This window comes from Ictidomys tridecemlineatus, chromosome 4 (assembly GCF_052094955.1).
Source record: "Ictidomys tridecemlineatus isolate mIctTri1 chromosome 4, mIctTri1.hap1, whole genome shotgun sequence".
Lineage (NCBI taxonomy): Eukaryota > Metazoa > Chordata > Mammalia > Rodentia > Sciuridae > Ictidomys > Ictidomys tridecemlineatus.
This window is the reverse complement of record NC_135480.1, coordinates 32,811,466-32,829,759: the sequence shown is the minus strand read 5'-3', so window position 1 is coordinate 32,829,759 and position 18,294 is coordinate 32,811,466. Positions and strand designations below refer to the sequence as shown.

The 18,294-nt window shown below is 32.0% G+C and overlaps 1 protein-coding gene across 11 annotated transcripts in view; it reads right to left on the bottom strand.

Annotated features, from left to right (window-relative positions):
- Immp1l (inner mitochondrial membrane peptidase subunit 1) overlaps positions 1-18,294 on the bottom strand; it is a 73,177-nt gene that overhangs the window by 44,306 nt on the left and 10,577 nt on the right. For 2 of the 11 annotated variants that reach the window (XM_013359627.4, XM_013359628.4), the window contains exons 2-3: positions 8,967-9,076; positions 743-998 (exon numbers count right to left, since the gene is read on the bottom strand). The exons of 5 other annotated variants lie outside the window; for them this stretch is intronic. In XM_013359627.4, the coding sequence (XP_013215081.1) occupies positions 743-818 (76 nt within the window). In that variant the 5' untranslated portion in view covers positions 819-998; positions 8,967-9,076. The remainder of the gene's footprint in view (positions 1-742; positions 999-8,966; positions 9,077-18,294) is intronic. 4 more of the 11 variants (XM_040284570.2, XM_021727831.3, XM_078046296.1 and 1 more) reach the window with 2 other exon arrangements.

Here is an 18,294-nt window from a genome sequence, read left to right as displayed (position 1 = left end):
GATGGGATAATTTGACTTCATTTTCTCTCAGTTTATTCTGGATCGTGTAAGAGAAGAATATTAAAATAATTAACACCTCTAAACAAAGTACTTGATAAACTTTTTGACTGAAATAAAATGCTAAAAATATTAACTAATGTATTGATTCTAGCACAAATTACTGAAGCCTAATGTTCTAAGGAAAATCTTGACTTAGAATCACTGATTTTTAAAAATAAGTCATTCAATATTAATATTAACTATTCTAGGACTTTTACAAATTAAATCATATCATTTCAAAAAACTGCTTTTATCAGCACTGTGAGCCAGTATTACCTTAATTACCAAAAATATATGTCCATATATTTTATATTATGTTAGACTCACCAAAACCATTTCATTGGCAGTAACTGAAGCAGTCAAAAATAGGTAAACTGTATGACAACACAAATTATTTCAATTCCATATATATATATATATATACATTTTCATTACTTTCATAATGACCCTAAATACAAAAGAATGTAACAGTGCTTAAATTAATATTTTATCTCAAATATGAATCTTTACTAATAGTAAATAGTCTGTCACTCAACTAGGGTAGGTAGAAAAGCATCATTAATCAACCTTTCTATTTGAAAAGCTTAATAAATTTTGAATCAGTTTATAGTTTGTCACATAATTTATAAATCACATAGCTTACAATAAGGTCACATACTATGAATAATTAATACAAAGCATACATAGTCTTTGCTTTGATCACCTGATTTTTTGTTGTTGTTTATAAAACTAATCACAGTTAGCAGGGTAGAAATTGCTTTGAGCTTCATGAATGACATCCAAGAGATGGGAAAGGATTAGTTCTCAGTTGCTGCCAGTTATAGCGCCAGGTGGCTTTTTCTGCAGTGAAGGTGTTACCGATAATCCCATTACACTGGTACTAAATCTTGCAGACATCAAAATTATCACCAAGGTTCCTTTTCATCCCATCCTTTCCAAATGACTGGAAGTCGCTTCACCTGAAAGAAGTCAAATCCACATGCAGCTGGTGTTTTAGCAGGCAGCAAACTCCCTGAGAATGCCAGTCATGATTCAATTTTGCTGTGCTGGTGGCCCCCTATTCCCTGTCCAATAATACATCTGTTAAAAAATCCTACAGCTACAAATCAAGTTTAATCCTACCAGGGACCTCATGTTGGTCTTGTCTTCCAAAAAGGCAGCAGGTTCTGCTGTCTATCTCTGCTAGTGTCTGGGGAATACCCTTTAAATCCCAGCCCTACTTAGAAGAATAAGCTAAGGATCACAAAACATGACCTCAAAAACCCTGATATGACTATATTCTGACCCAGAGGCATTCATTCTAGGTGAAGATTAGAACTTTGCATAATAAGATTACACAGCAAGTGAATGATATCAAGGGACTATCCATATGCAGCCGCCTGGTTTTGTATAGACAGCCTGTGCTGTGCAATATGCAATGCAGACGAAAAAGAGCTTGGTCTTTCTAGCTGAAATAAAATAGATTCACATAAATTAGTTGGCCATTTCCAGATTCCTAAATCCCCTATTACATCTTTTATTGACAGCTCCTGTGAGGATAGCACAAATGTTATTCCTTTTTATTCTGCGCTTCTATAACAATCATGCTCTGTAATTGAAATGTACATAGATTATGTCTAGAAATTAACATCTTGTTTGCTGTAATCTTGGATTACAATTGACTGTGTACATAATAAAATTAGGAAATCAATGGACGGATTTATCATCTCCAAGAAACTAGAGATATTGTTTAAAGAGTAGTTTAACATTTTGTGCCAACACTTTAAATGCAGAAGTCACAGGGAGTAGTCAATAAAAATTTAAGTGAGTCAAGAATACAACAGGCATGGACTAATATCTACATAAAAATGAGATTACGTAAAAATTAGGTTTTAGTCCTCAAAATTTAGAAAATGAGAAAAATTCAAAGGTCTTTTGAATATATGGTTTTCTCTAAAGCATATACTACAGCAGGAAGGTCAATTATACATGACAAGGTCTACATTTTTTTTAAAAAGTAGGTACTCCTGCAATATTCAATACAAATCCTCTTAATCATTTTATAACTATACTTTAAAATATTTAAATCAGTCAATTATAATTCAAGATTTTAGAATTCTTAACTGTATGTTTTTAAAACATTAGTCAAGGAATCCTCTTATTTGTATATAGAACATTTTAAAGGTAAAAAACTGCTAGAGGTCTTTAGAAAACAATATTTATAATCACCTTTTATTCAAAGAAATGTACAGCTATACAGCTCTAAATAAAAGATAATTTATATAAAAGATAAGTTCATATATATTCTAATAATGTGAAGGAATTCTTAGCTATATTTTTTAAAATAATTATTAAGACTCACCATGGGATTGTTATAAAACTAAGCTCCTCAGGTTAGTTTATTTGAGAAGTTTGATTTGCCCTCAATTTATGAGGAACATTACATATCCTTTATATCAGCTTCTATCTTCTCAATATCACAATATTGTTAAACACACCTGATAGGTGCAAAGGAGTCAGGTGACATAATTGTGATTTCATGTATTAAACAGATCGATATAAATCAAAACAATATTGTTGGCAAAGCATTAAAAACTAACTGTAATTTAAAATACAAAGCACATGAATATTCTTTGGTCACCTTAGGATATTACTAGAAAAATAATGAGGAATGTAAAAAATACATTTTTGTTATGACATTTTGTTATAATTGTGTAATACACAGTCTAATAATGTAGCCATTAGCACCATGTGGCTGTGAGTACTTGGAATGTGACTAGTTCAAGTTGAGATGTACTGTAAGAATAAAATATACATTGGATATTGAAGACAATGCACAAAAAAGAAGGAAACACAATATTTCATTCATTTTTATACTGATTACATGTTAAAAAGATAATATAATATTTTGAATATATATGATTAATTGTAATATCTATGTAATTCACATTATACTTCAATTAAACAGTACTGTCATACATTTTCAATGTGTTCCTAAGCTAAATGAAATTTTATGACTAATAAAAGTACTGAAGTAGAGGGTTATTATGGAAGAACAAACATTCCATAATAAACTTACTAAAGAAAGTATAAACTTAGTAAAGAGAGTATAAGAGTCTATCATTTTAGCCTGTATTTCATTCATATTTCTAACTTAAGGGTAGTGGTGGGAGGAGATGAGATCTTCCAAATTGCTGACTATCACATACCAAAACAATGATATATTATAGTTACAAAATGCTTCAATCCACCAAATATAGGTCATTTAAAAACAACAACAACTTTCCTCTTGAGTAAGAGGCCACTGGGATCTGTTACCCCTAACTGAGTGCAATATATGGCATTTTCAAAAAGATGTCTGGATTTAGAAAGGGCCATGATTGTTTTTTTCTGTGATGCTATGTAATTGTTTATATTCAAATATATGTAAGGTAAGTAACAACTTACCTTACATATATTTGAATATAAACAATATAAATATATGTAAGGTAAGTAACAACTATTCAGAGTTTTAGTATTTACTATATTTCAGAATGCTAAAAATAAAATGATCAATTTTATAAATTACTAGTAAATTGCTATAAGTTTTTCCACCATATTCATCAAAGGAGTTTTAAAATATGTTAATTAAAAAGGTTTTATAGAAGTTAGAAAAACTAAAAATAGTTAAAATATGTAACATATGCCTAATTTAATCCAAGAGAGAGAATGACTAATGACCACAGACAAATGATGATACAGAATTAAAATATTAGGTCTGTCATATTAGACTATGACTTCAAATAAACAAAAGTACTTAAGGTATTAACTGATTTTAAAGTTTTTTCCATAATTATTTCTTTATAATATTTATATAAAATTCTAGTATTATAGATAAAATTTAAGTATCAATCAATTAAATGGATAAAATTTAAGTCAACTCTTTATTACCTTAGTAACACATTTTTCCTAACCTTTTAAAATTATGTTTATTTCTTTTCTAGTTCCATGTATCACAGGCATTAACATACATATGCACATATACAAAGCAAAACAAAATAATAACAATAACAAAAAACTTTCTAACCATCAATAGATGAGTGCAATGATATTCAGTCTAAGTTAATCTCCAGACATCCAAATTCATGAATAAAAATTCATCAGTTTTAAATACACTGAGCCTATTAAGCAAGAACAAAAGCATATGCACAAAAGAGCTTTTAATATATTTCAAAGCCCACAAGAGCCATGGTCTCATTAAAATTATAAATTACACAAACATGGAATGAAGATTCAAACTGCAGTGCAGCTAAGCAGATTACAGAAAACCCCGAGTTCCATATGATAACACACCATGGCCCTCCCAGATGGGGGCTTGGAACAAAAAGGCCATCACCACAGCTAGGGAAAACCTCCTTGTGATCTCTGGTTTCTGTTCAGCAGATGACAGCCAAATAATATGTTGATTATTCTGTTTGTGCTGCTAAGCTTGTAAGATGGAATAAAAGCGATATGATCTATTGTGAACCCAATGCTAATGTGTTGCTCCACTCATAAATAATATACTGAATTTATTTTGAAACTATCTTTTATCTGAATTTCAGTTTTTAAATGCATGAATTAAAATAAAAGCCAGGATAAAATAATAGTTAATTTGATGCTTTAAACTAAAAACGTAGTTGACAAGTGAAAAATATCTAAATGCTTAGTGAACAGTCAAGAATAATCACCTTTCTTTAATTTCAGCACTGTGATCAGAAACAAAATACATTTTAAAATAAGCAATTATTCTCATTATAAAATGCAGATATAAAATTAGGTAATACAATAATCATGAAGTTAATAATATATATATAATTGGCAAGATGAAAACTAAAACATTAAGGTATTAAAACACACCTATAATATAAATAATACCACATACTCAGAACATATTTCTGAACAATAAAAAGCCTATTTGAAAGCCTTATAAATGTTCATAACTTATACACATGTGGATGATCATAAGAAATACTGCTTAAGACAATTTGGAAGCACGTAAAGTAATTTTAAATATGATAGCCAGCATGTTATATTTAAATTAAATCATAACTTAATTTTTAATTCAATGAAAAAAATTATACTTAATATACTAAGCTTTAATAAAGTAAACTATATCCAAATGAGATTACTAGAATTGTAACTGTGAATGCTTCACAAAGTTTTATATTTTAAAAATAAACATTGGCAGAAACTAGGATTGTTAAAAATGTTGAAAGTCATAACATTTATTTTCCCACCCCAGAAATTTCTCCCTGAATTATCCAGCAGACTACCCTTAAAGAAAAACAAACAAATAAAGTAGTACAATAAAGATGCACATAAGGTAAACATGGATAAACACCATTTTCTTAAGGCAATATTTTGTAAGAAGTACATAATTATGGTCATTAACCTAAGCCCACTCCTTTTTTCTATGTCTCCAGATATAGTGTCATCAGTCCAAAATAATAAGAATACAGTGTAAAATGATAAATATAAAAAGAAAAACAAAAATGCTACTATAAGAAAAACATCCTTGGAGTAGACAAATATTTCTCAAATGAAACAAGACTAGACTACATTAAAGTCATAAACTTTGGTTCATGAAAAGCACTATTAAAGGAATGAAAAGGTAAACCTCTGAGTGAGAGAAATCATTGCAACACCAATATTTAATTAAAGATTTACATTCTGAACATATAAAGAACTTCTGCCAATCAAAGAAAAAGACAGCCCAACAGAAAAGTGGGCAAAAGAGATGAACAGGCACTTCACAAAGGAGAATAACCAAAGAGTTACTATACATATAAAAAAGTACTCAATGTCATTATCAGGGAGTACAAAATAAAATGATAATGATTTACTATTTTATACCCACTAGAATGTGAAAAATGAATTATGGAAGAAACTGAGTACTAGTGAATATATGAAACAACTAGATTTCAAACATACTATAAAGTAGCACAACCATTTTACAAAAATAACAGGTGAGGAATATGCCAATTAAATTTCCCCAATGAATGAGGAAATAAAGTAAAATTTGTTATTTAAAATTAGCAATATACTATGGCTTACTTTTGGAAGATGAACCATAATGGGTTCATTATCATTTTAGAGGTTATTTAGCATACAACTGCCTGTGCCAAGCCAGATCCTGGTTAATAGCCAAAAGAATATTTGATCACTTTTAAAAGCTAGATGGGCAAATTTCCAATTAAATGACTAGGAAATTCAAGAAAAAGCCTGATTTTACTTTATTTACTTTAAGTTGTAACTCCCACTAGACAGGTTGATCTGGTTTCTAGCCCTAGTTTGCTAAATGTCCTATTCAAGTGATTCCATCTCTCTAGCCCTCCTTAGTTAAGGAATTATAGAAAATATGATATTTTAGAAAACAGAATGAATGTGCTAATAAAGTGAAACACACAATTACTTCATTAGGTCATATATACATTTTATATTAAATTATCTCAAACTTTGTCTCTTCACCATATATCTAAGGACAACAATAAAAGAGTTAATAACTACTGCAGAATCCTTTCCAACATTTAACATTTGGTACTGTCAAAATAAAACAAGTTTCTCATGTAGTCATTTAAATTCATTTAAAATATCACTGTAATCAATTTCCCTGATATTATTTTCCAATCTAAAAATAAATTACTTGTTATCTGACAAATTTTTAAAAAATTGATATGTAACCAGAGTATTTTTTAAAGAATGTTTACAGCATACCATTTATAAAATCCAAACAGTAGACACAACTCAATTATCTACCAATAGTAGAATAACTAAATAAAGTTAGGCATGTTTACTGAAAGAAATAATATATAATAATGAAAATGAATGAAATAAAGCTACATGGATGACTCTTCAAAATAAAATGTTGAGCAAAACAAGAAAAAAACTAAAATTTCACAATAATCAGCTAGAGGCAAAATGTAAACATGTTGTTTGGGAATACATAGGAAAGTGATAAAATTACATAAAAATTATAAAAATGATTACCACAAAAAGCAGAAGTTCAGTTACTTCTACAGAAAGGGAAGACTTTATATATATCAAATGTTTCTGGGATATAAAGGATCATTAGTATGATCATTGATTATTAATGATCTTGATCATTTCTAAAAGCTAGTTGGGCAAATTTCCAATTAAATGACTAGGAAACTCAGAAAAAAGTCCTGATTCTACTATATTTCTAATTTTTATTGAAATATTTAAAGTTTAATTACAACTTTAAGTTGTAACTCCCATTAGACAGGATGATCTTGTTTCTAACCCCAGTTTGCTAAATATCCTGTTCAAGTGACTCTATCTCTGTGGCTATGTGGATGGTTAACAAAGATAATCATTCTTCATATTATGTATATATATTTCTATACCATCTTGTATTTTATAATAGAAAGTTTGGAATGATATACTTTCTGAAAAACAATAATATGTTCCTTCAGGAAGGAAGATTCCTCTTTTTGCTAACAACAATTTTACTTTCTTGGCCTATATTTCTAATTTTATTGCAATATTTAAATAAGAAAGAACTGAGTTACTGTGCCTGATTTTCCACAATCTTAATTAAGAACAATTTCACAGGCTTTTGCAATGGCAAAGTAAAAGAAAAAAGAAAGAAAGAAGAAAAAATGGCTTTAAAGGGATCTGGGCATGGTGGCCCATGCTTGTAATCCCAGTGTCTTAGGAGACTGATGCAGGAGGATTGCAAGTTAGCCTCAGCAACCTAGTCAGGCCCAAAGCAACTTAGCCAGACCCTGTTTCAAAATAAAAAATAAGAATAAAAAAGCATTAATAAGCACCCCTAGGTTCAGTTCACAGTACTACCAAACCCCTCCAAAACCAAAAGTATAAGAACATTATCCTTCTTTTTTTAACACTTTTTAGTTATAGAAGAACACACAGTGTCTTTATTTATTTTTATATGGTGCTGAGGATCAAACCCAGTGCCTCACACGTGCGCTTTTACCACTGAGCTACAGCTCCAGCCCCCGAACAGTTATCCTTCTTGATATTTAATTATTTGCTCATTGTTGCTCCTGTCATTTTTCTCATTTTAAACTTTTGAAAAGTTCTAAATTATATCCAGGTAATAATTTTACATAGGTTTCATTCTAAAAAAATATTGAATAATTAGCTTGAAAAGTAAGAAGAATTGCTCTTTTAACTCTCATGCTTAAAAATCAATATTGGGAGCACTTGCATATGTATACACAATGGAAGAGTCCATAATCAGTCAGTCACAGACATCAGATTTGAAGTCCAACCCATGTTCCACATAGATCATTGTGTGTACTAGAAAACATTATAGCTGGATTATGGGGTAGATACATAAAACAAGTTAAAGTTCACTGTACAAATTGCAAGATAGGTTGATTCATTCAAAATTGAAACAACATGTTCTAATGTACATTACACAGAAGCAATGTTAAATATTTTCTTTAGAAAACCAAAAGCACAAGAAGTTGAAATTATTAAAATAGATATCATCAACTGACTTGCAAAACAAAAAAAAGTACGTGCAGTTTCGAAAATCCTATTAAGGCCCACCACCTACAAGAATTTTTCAATTATGTTTGCTATAACTTAGATGACACTAAAATGAAAGCAGACAATGAAATTTGGAAACAAGACTATCAACACCATCATCAGGCTCTAGATAGATTATCAATATGATGGTAGTGGTATGGCACTATTATTATAAGAGAGTTGTTTTCATTGTATACTGTTGTGTTTTTTGTTTTGTTTTGTTTTGTTTTGTGAATATAGCAAAGAGTTCCTTCATGGGTCCTGTTATAACCAGTTCTTTGCTCATCTATTAAGTGCCAACTTTAAAAAATTACCTTGTGTCCAGTAGGGAGCAGCATTACAACAGCCATAAAACTTAACTGGAACATAAAACCGACAGAAGAAAAAGGAGGGGAAAAAACCCCACTTACCATACGTCTGTTCTACAATACATTCAATTTTAGGGTAGTTGTAGGGCTTCCAGGAAGAAATCTAAAGAATGTTTCAAAGCATATGTGGGTGATACATGGTTTCAAGATTCCTAAAGCAGGAAATTAAAATTTTATTAAGTAAAAGTTCTCTGACCCAGATAGAGCTGAATTAATATGTTATTCAATTAAAGGTTTCTCAGTTAACTGTTTACAGTGCATCTTAGTGGGTCGATGGGATTTTGAGCTTGGATATTCAATGACACTTCAATTAAAAAAATATATTAAAGTCCATTATCCACCAGAGAGTTTGAGTATAAGAAGAAAGTAATTGGGTAACAACAAATTATAAGATATCAATCCACATAGAAAGAACTGTGGTCAAAGAGTTAAAGAAGATGAAAAGGTAACCATAGACACCTCTGATATATCAACCTCTTCTAGACTTTGACAATTTACAAGCAAACAATCGAGAGGATATAAACGTTTACTTCTACAAGTCAGCATGATATGAGATTGATTTTGAGAATGAACAGGTTAGAGAAGTAGTTTATAATACTAATATGTAAGACTGATTGGTCAGATCCATACTGAATATGAAGACTACACATGACATTGCAGAAAAATCTCATCACCAGTCATAATCAAAGGCAAACATTATATTATTATTATATTTTCAGTGTCCACACCAAAACCAAATTTCTGCTTTCAAAAGAAGGTAACATAATAATATTTACTTTTAACTATATATGACTGCATATGCCTTACATAATATATATGATGCATGAAAATATTAATAATAAAATATTTATTTAAAGCTTAAATAATGTTAAATGATTCTTACTATTTTCTTCTAGCAAAATAACATGAGCAGCTTGACTTTAGTGAATAATACCAAGAATATGTTGACTCCAGTAATTATCATTAATTTGACTGAAGTTGAAATAAATTCTAATATTTTAATTGTATTATACCTCATTTTCTGCTTTCCTTAGAGGTTTCCTTTTATCCTCTCTTTGGCCTTTCTTTTGTGCCCTTCACTTTTCTAATATTCCTCATTTCTGTTGATTTATCCTCTCTCACTTTGATAATGGATTTCATACACACACACACACACACACACACACACACAAATATATATATTTTTTTCCTTTTTGAGGCAATGGGAATTGAACCCAGGGGCACTCTACCACTGAGCTCTGTTATATTCACAGCATTTTGTTTTTTTGTTTTTTTTTTTTTTGAGACAGGGTCTTGCTAAGTTGCCAAGGGCAGACTCACACTTGGAATCTTACTTTCTCAATCTCTTGCATAGCTGGGATTACAGACATATACCATTTCCACTCTAGTAGTGGATTACTAGATCAACTCCAAAATTTGTTTTAGTCTTACTCTTCTCCTTATGAAGCGACCACATTTTCCCTTCTTATATTAGGACCTTTAAAAATGAGTTGTCCTTGTAACAGCAGTTTGCTTAAATATATGCTTTCTTCTATTTACAAACATTATGTATGATCTTAACAATCTCACCTAACTGGAAGATTCAAGTAAATACACTTCAATTATATTTTTGCAATTCATTATTTAAATATTGAAAAACTCACTAAACATTTGATTCCAATTTGAATCATCAAAAAATCTCAAGGAAATCTAATTTCACTCACTCATTCCAATCAACTGGAGACCACCTCTGTCCTAAAAAAATAGTAATTTAGGATCTTACTACATTGATGTGAATAAATACTGAGGAACACACTTCTTTAAGTCAATAGAAATTTAATGCTGTTTAATCATATGTGTCAATACACATATGCACATATACAATATTCCTAATACCCCTTATTTCAAAATATATTATAGTCTGACATGTGATTTCCTATTTAGCACTCTCTAATATGAATATTAACATTAAGGATATTAGTTATCCTGTGAAATAACTTCATAAAAATAATTATTCACAAGTTTTGAATAAAATACAACATATTTAATTATAAATGTATAATATAATTACTTAAAACGAAATTGTAGTAGGTTAAGTGGTGCCATCCTCCCATACACAATGAATGTCCTTCTGAAACCTTAGATCATGACTTTATACTGAAATAGTCTTTGCAGGTATAATTAAGGTTAAGGATCAAAATGAGATCATACTAGATTAGAGAGGGCCTAAATCTAATGAGAATGTCCTCATAGAAGACAGAGGAGAACATACAGGGATACAGAGAAGAGGATAAGTGAAAATAGAGGCAAAGATTAGAATTATACTGCCAGAATCAGGAATAACAGGAGTCATCAGAAACTGAAAGGCAAGGAAGGACTCTTCCCTCAAGTCTTCAGAATGAACATGGACTTACTGACATCTTGATTTCAGATATTTGACCTCCAAAATTGTAAAAAAAAAAATAATAATTTCTGTTGTGGTAATTTTTTATGGCAATCTTAGGAAATTAGTGCAGATTTTGGTAAGCGGTAGTGAGGTGTTGCTTTAATAGACACCTAAAACAGAACAACCTAGATTGCCTAGAAGAGACTGATGGTAGAAATAGAATTATTAAGGCAATTCTGAGAAGGGCTTGTAAAGATGTAAAGAGGAAGACAGCAAAGCTGCTACTCCTTAGAAAATACATATTGTTAGTTGCGGAGCAGGCTGAACAAATGTTGGGTGCAGGGTGGGCGAACACTGGACCCTTACCCGTCTGGTTCCTTATCACTTGTTTGCCTCAAGTCTGAACACTCAACCCCAATCAAGGCTGAACACTCCACTCCCACCTGTCTGGTGCAAAGGAAACCCATATCTGACCCTGCCTCGTCTGCCTGAAGGCAGAAGAGACACCCTTAGCAACTACAGTATGATCCAATCTCTGTATGCCAACAAGGTAGCTTGCAGACCCAAAAACCCCATTAAATTTTGGCTATAAAAACTCTCTCCTGCGGGGCCCCCCTCTCTTTTGCTCTTTCTTCTCTGCTTTCACTCTCTCTTACTCTCTCTCTCTCTCTTCTTCTCTTTCTCTCTCTTGCAGTTTGCTCTTCCCGCCCCTCTTGTGCTTTTCTCTCTCTCTTTTCTCCTCCTTCCCTGTTAATCAGACACTGCCACAATAAAGATCTCTTGGTCACTCCAAGTGTCGTGATCACTTTCCCTTCACATATGTTTTCAAGAACTTAATATCAGCTAAAGCATACTATGAAGAGTGGTCAAGTATTGCAGAAAAAATATTTTCTGAAGAGATGAGGTATGATACTAATGGCTTCAGTCAACCATCTCAGCAGAAGCCAAAAATAGAAATGAGGGTATCCAAGAAGAAGATGTGAAGAACCCTGTGGTCGTATGGCATGTACCCCCTGACATTCACGGAAGACACATAAGACTTTGGACAATGTTATGTTAGTAGAAACACTGCCATCTTGGCAGGAAAAAAAAAAGAAAAAGAAAAAAACTGGATGAAATGAAAAGCTGTAGGACTCCCAAAGTTCTTTAAGCAGAAAATGGACTAATAGAGTTACTTTTCTACAAACATGTACTATTCTTCCAGAAGAAAAGGGGAAAAAATAACTTGTAGAACCATGGATGGAGAGGTAAGAGAGCAGAAAGGTCTGAGGGGCCTGCAGGGTGAGAACATCGGAAGAGCCCAATGGACTGGACCATGAAGCCTCAGAGAATTATTCTCAGACCTTAAAACCAAATGATATTTGTAGGATTGGATTTGGGATCAGTAAACCCTTTACTCCTTTCATTTTTTTTTTTTTCCTACTGGAATGGGAATGTCTATTGTATACATTTTCTTCACTTCATTTTGGGAGCAGACAATTTACTTTTTAGTTTCACAGATCCACATACAGAAAGAAATCTTGTTTTGGAATAGACTACATTTATAGTCTCAACCATGCCTAATTTAGACAGTTTAGATGATGAAATTTGGTACTTTTCAAGTTGATGATATTTAGATGAAATTTTGGATTTAGAGTTGATGCTGAAATGTGTTTTGGAGGGATGCTGTAATGAAATGAATGTACACATCCAAATCAACATGAATATGAATTTTAAGAATGCGAAGAGTGAAGTGTAGTGGGTTGGGTTCCCCCAATATTTGTGTCTATCTGGAACCTTGGAATATAATGTTACTTGGAAATAAAATCTTTGAAAATGTATTAAGATAAGGAACAAGATGAAACTATACTGAGATAGCTCTGTCCTCTATCTAATGAAAATTTCCTTACAAGAGATACAAAAGGACACAAAGAAGAAGTCAATATGAGTATACAAATACACAGAGACTGGAAAAAGGGATCTATGACCCAAAGAACACCCTGGAGTTAGGGGGGAGGCATGGGATAGTCTCTTTCTCACTGTCCTCAGAAAAAAAATAAATTCTGCTGACACCCTGATTTGAGACTTCTGATTTCCAAAATTGCGAACTTTTCAAAGTTACCATATTTGTGATAATTTATTATGACAGCAGTACTAGGAAAATAGTACACATACCTCACCATCGGAATTAAATGAAAGTATACCTATAACACAGGGAAATAAAATACAATTGTTTGCCTATAGTGAGTTCATTAAAAATTTATGCATACTTCCCAACAATGTAAAGTTCTATACACCCTTTTGCTTTTACCAAATTTTGTATGTGAATTCTGCCAAGTGGGGGAAGGAAAGACAATACCAATACTTCTCAAAATCTTTAAAAAATTAAAGAGGAGGGAACACATTGACACATCCTAAAGCATTCCCAAAGCCTTTATTACTAATACCAAAGCTAATTAGACAAAAAGAATAGAAAACTACAAGCAATATTCCTTGTGAATACTGATACAAAAGTCCTCAACAAACTACTAGAAAACCAAATTTGGCAACATATTAAAAGGTTTATACACCATAATCAAGTATGACTGATTCTCACAATACAAATTTTGTTTTGACATACAAAAATCAATCAGTATAATATACCACATCAACAGGAAAAAAAAAACACATAAAATCGTATCAATAGGCACACACACACACACACACACACACACACACACACAAATCTGACAAAATTCAATGCCCTTTCATGAAAACAAATTCAACAAAGAATAGAATGAAACTTCCTCCAACATAAGCAATAGATGAAAAAAACCACAGGTAGCATCACACTTAATAGGGAAAAACTAAAAAATTTTCCCTTTGGATAAAGAATAAGGCAAAGACACCAGTATTTGCAAGTCCTAGTCAACACAGAATTTGGATATTCTAGTCATTAAAATTAGGCAAAAAAAGAAAATGAAAGGTATCCAAATTGGAAAGGAAGAGGTAAAATTATCTCTGCAGATGATATCATCTTACATGCAGAAAATCCTTAACAAGCATTAAAAAAAATCTGGTAGAACTAATAAATCCAAAAATTTGCAGGACAAAATTCAACACATAAAATCAGGTGTTTTTCTATACTTGTAACAATTAATAATCCAAGAATGAAACTAAAAAATAAACAAATCCTTTATAATAGCATCAAAAAAGAACCAAATACTAAGGAATGAACTTATTAACAAGGGGGTAAAAGACTAGTACACTGAAAACTACAAAATACTGCTGAAAGAAATTTAAAATGACATCAATAAATGGAAAGAAATCCCACATTCATGAACTGGGAGACTAGGATTCTTAAGGTGACAATAGTACCCAAAGTAATGGACAAATTCAATATAACTGCCATCCAATCCCAAAGGTATTGTTGTAAAAAATAGAAATGCATCCTAAAATTCGTAAGTAATGTCAAAAGACCCTGAATAGTCAAAACAATCCTTAAAAAGAAGAATCTGGGCAACTCACACCCCTTGATTTAAATTTTAATACAAAATTCTATTAACCATGGAAGTTATGATGACAGATCTACAGACCAATGGAATAAAGACTTCAGAAATAAGCTTTAAGATAAATGGTGAAAGGATTTTCAACAAGGTTGCCAAAATAATTTTTTGTTGAAAAGGACAGTCTTTTCAAAAAATGGTGTTGAGAAAACTAGATATCAACATGCAAAAGAATGAAGTTGTACCTTTACCTTATAATATATATAAAAATTTACTCAAAATGGATCAGAAACCTAATCCTAAGAGTGAAAACTATAAGACTCTTCGGAAAAAACACAGGGCAAAGTTTCAATGACATTGGATTTGGCAGTGATTTCCTTGATCCAAAAAACAAAAGAAAAAGTAAATTGGACTTCATTAAAATTAAAAATCTTTTGATAATCAATGAATACCATATCAAGACAGTAAAAATGCAGCCCATAAAATGGAAACAGATATTTACATATCATTATCTGATAAGGGATTAATGAACAGAATACATAAAGAATCCCTACAACTCAACAACAAAACCAATTAAAAAGTAAATAAAGGACAAGAAAAGACATTTCTCTAAGGATGACATACATATGGTCAATAAGCATATGAAAAGATATTCAACATCCTTACTCATTAGGGAAATGCAAATTAAAATTACAATGAGATATCACTTGACCATCATTACAAAGCTATTATCAAAAAATAGAAAATAAATACTGATGAGGACATGGAGAAAATGGAACTTGAATGCTATCTTGGTAGGAATGCAAAATGGTGCATCTCTAAGGGAAATCTCTAAGGGAAACAATTTGGTAGTACCTTAAAAAGGTAATCATAGAATTGTCATATGATCCAGCAAGAGATAGAAGATAGAATAGATGTTATCAGAGGTTGGGGTAAATGGGGAATAAGCAGTTTTTACTCATTAAGTATACTGTTTCTGACTGGGATGATGAAAATCTGGGAATAATGGCAATGATTATGTAACACTATAAATACACTTAATGCCATTGAACTGTACACTTAAAATTATTAAAAGGGGGGATTTTATGAGTATTTTTTCACAAAAGAAAATTTTTCCTTAAGGGACTCAAGACCTTGAACAAGCTCAAAGAGCTGACAAAAATTCTTCAATTAGAGAATCAAAACTATTGGTAAGCTCTAAAGTAAACATATTCCAACACTCGTTGAGGGAAAACATTCATCATATATGACAGCAATTCATTAATTTTCAGGTGAATTTATTTAGGAAATGTAAAGAGAAAAAGGAAATATGCTTTGTTTTCCTTTTAAAAATTTTTTTGCCTTAGAATACAAAATTAACCATAACATTATTTTCAAGGACTGGGTTATAGCTCAGTTGTACCACACTTACCTAATGTGTGTGAGGTCCTAGAGATTAGATCAGAAGCAATGCAAAAATAAATAAATAAATAGATAGATAGATAAGCAATTTTAAAATCTCGCTTTTTGGTGGTGGTGGGGTACCAGGAATTGAACTCAGGGGCACTTGGCCACTGAGACACATCCCCAGCCCTATTTTGTATTTTATTTAGAGACAGGGTCTCACTGAGTTGCTTAGTGCCCCACTTTTGCTGAGGCTGGCTTTGAACTTGCAATCCTCCTGCCTCAACCTCCCAAGCCAGTGGGATTACAGGCGTGCATCACCGCACCTGGCCAAATCTCACATTTTTGAAGAATGAAAAAATTATAAAATAAAATGGCCTTTAAAGGTGTTTTAAACCTTTCATTTAAGGGAATGAAAAATATAAAAAGTAAAATCATAAAATTAAAATTCTAAAGAGTTTTTATTATCAACATAAATTTTGGTGCTGAACCACCCTAATAGAAAGTTCTTCAGTCTGAGTTGAAATTGAAATTTCTCTGCTCTAAAAATGGGGTCAGGGGAGAGAGGATAGGGAAAGAAGAAATACTAGGGAATTGTAGGGCATGTGACATCAGAGAAATAGAAACCTAAGATGGAGAAAAGGAAACCTAACTTGCAGACTAATGTTCTCTTCCTGGTCTTGGGGCCACAAAAGGCTAAGATGGCGCCTTGCAATCAGCCAGAAGGCAATACCGTGGGTTGTGAGGAAAAATCCGACCACCTCTAGGATAGGCTCAGAACCCTTCAGCCCTTGTGGACAGCTTGTGTCTCCCCTTACTGCCTGTAGAATGGGTGTACACGTGAACTCCCCTCACCCTGCTGACCTTTATCCTGATTGGCTCCTGTGCCTTATATTAGCTGTGTGTGCTTCCTCAATAAAGGAGCTCCAGCCTTGACTGGTCTCCCTTAGGCGGTGAGGGAGAGCTGGGTGCCAGCGGTCAGTTGGCCCTCTCGTTTCTTGGCTCCTCCTGGCCGAGTGGTGTTCTCCCTATCTCTCCTACAGATAGGGAGGGAACAGGACTAAAAACCCTGACAGGGAGTGATATTGTTCAAATTATATTATTATATTGTGTGCATAGAAGAATATATAACAAATCCCACCATTATGTACGATTATAATGCACTAATGAAAAATACAGAAAAAAACAAAAATAAAAAGAAAAAAATCATTTGCCATTAGAGAAACAAAGAGGTCTAATTTCTCTTTCACAGGATTAAAAAGGTCAGCATTATTCACTTCTGGGCTAAAGATGTCCCAATTACTACCCCAGTTGCTTTCACCTCATATTTTCTCATCATACCAATCATTCTGAATATATACCTTATGTAGCAAGGCAAATACATATAATGCTAACAGTCATTAATTGGCTAAACAAAGATCTACTTTGAGAAGGGAATTAAGGCTGAGTTTGAGCTCAGAGGGAATAGTGGAGAAGAAATGGATTTGGTGTCAGACAGACTAGCTCTCTCTACTGGGAATCCTAGCTTTACAACTAATAAGCTCTGGTGACCAAAAGCAAATTACTTATCCTTTATGTGATTCAGTTAATTCCCCAACTTATGCATCTGTAAAATCATGTGGGCATTGTATATTAAAATATTAAAAACATTATCTGAGTCATAATATACCTTCTACAAAACAATTATTATTATTAATTATACCTCATGAGTATAGGAATGGAGCTACTGAAAAAGATTCTAAAGATACTTCACATTTTTGCCTTTACACTTGTCTCCCACACCTCACCCAGTTTGAAGTCTAATGGGAATTTTAGTTCAAAATGACATAAATTTACCACTATTCCATTTAAAAATTGAACTGAAATGATGATACATTTACCACCACCAAAAAAGGTTTATTGAGATATAATTCACATTTCATTTATCATGCAGTTCACCTATTTAAAGCAGTGTAACATTCAATGTACTTTACTATATTTGTGGTTATGCAATCATCACCACAATAAATTTTAAAACATTTTTGTCACCCCAAAATTGTAATCAATGTCCCCTAGCAGTAATTTCCATGTCACCTCCAGTCTTCTCTTTTATGATAGCAAATTTTCAAAAAATAACTAGAAATAAATACTGAAAAGGAATGTGAAAATCATGAACTAG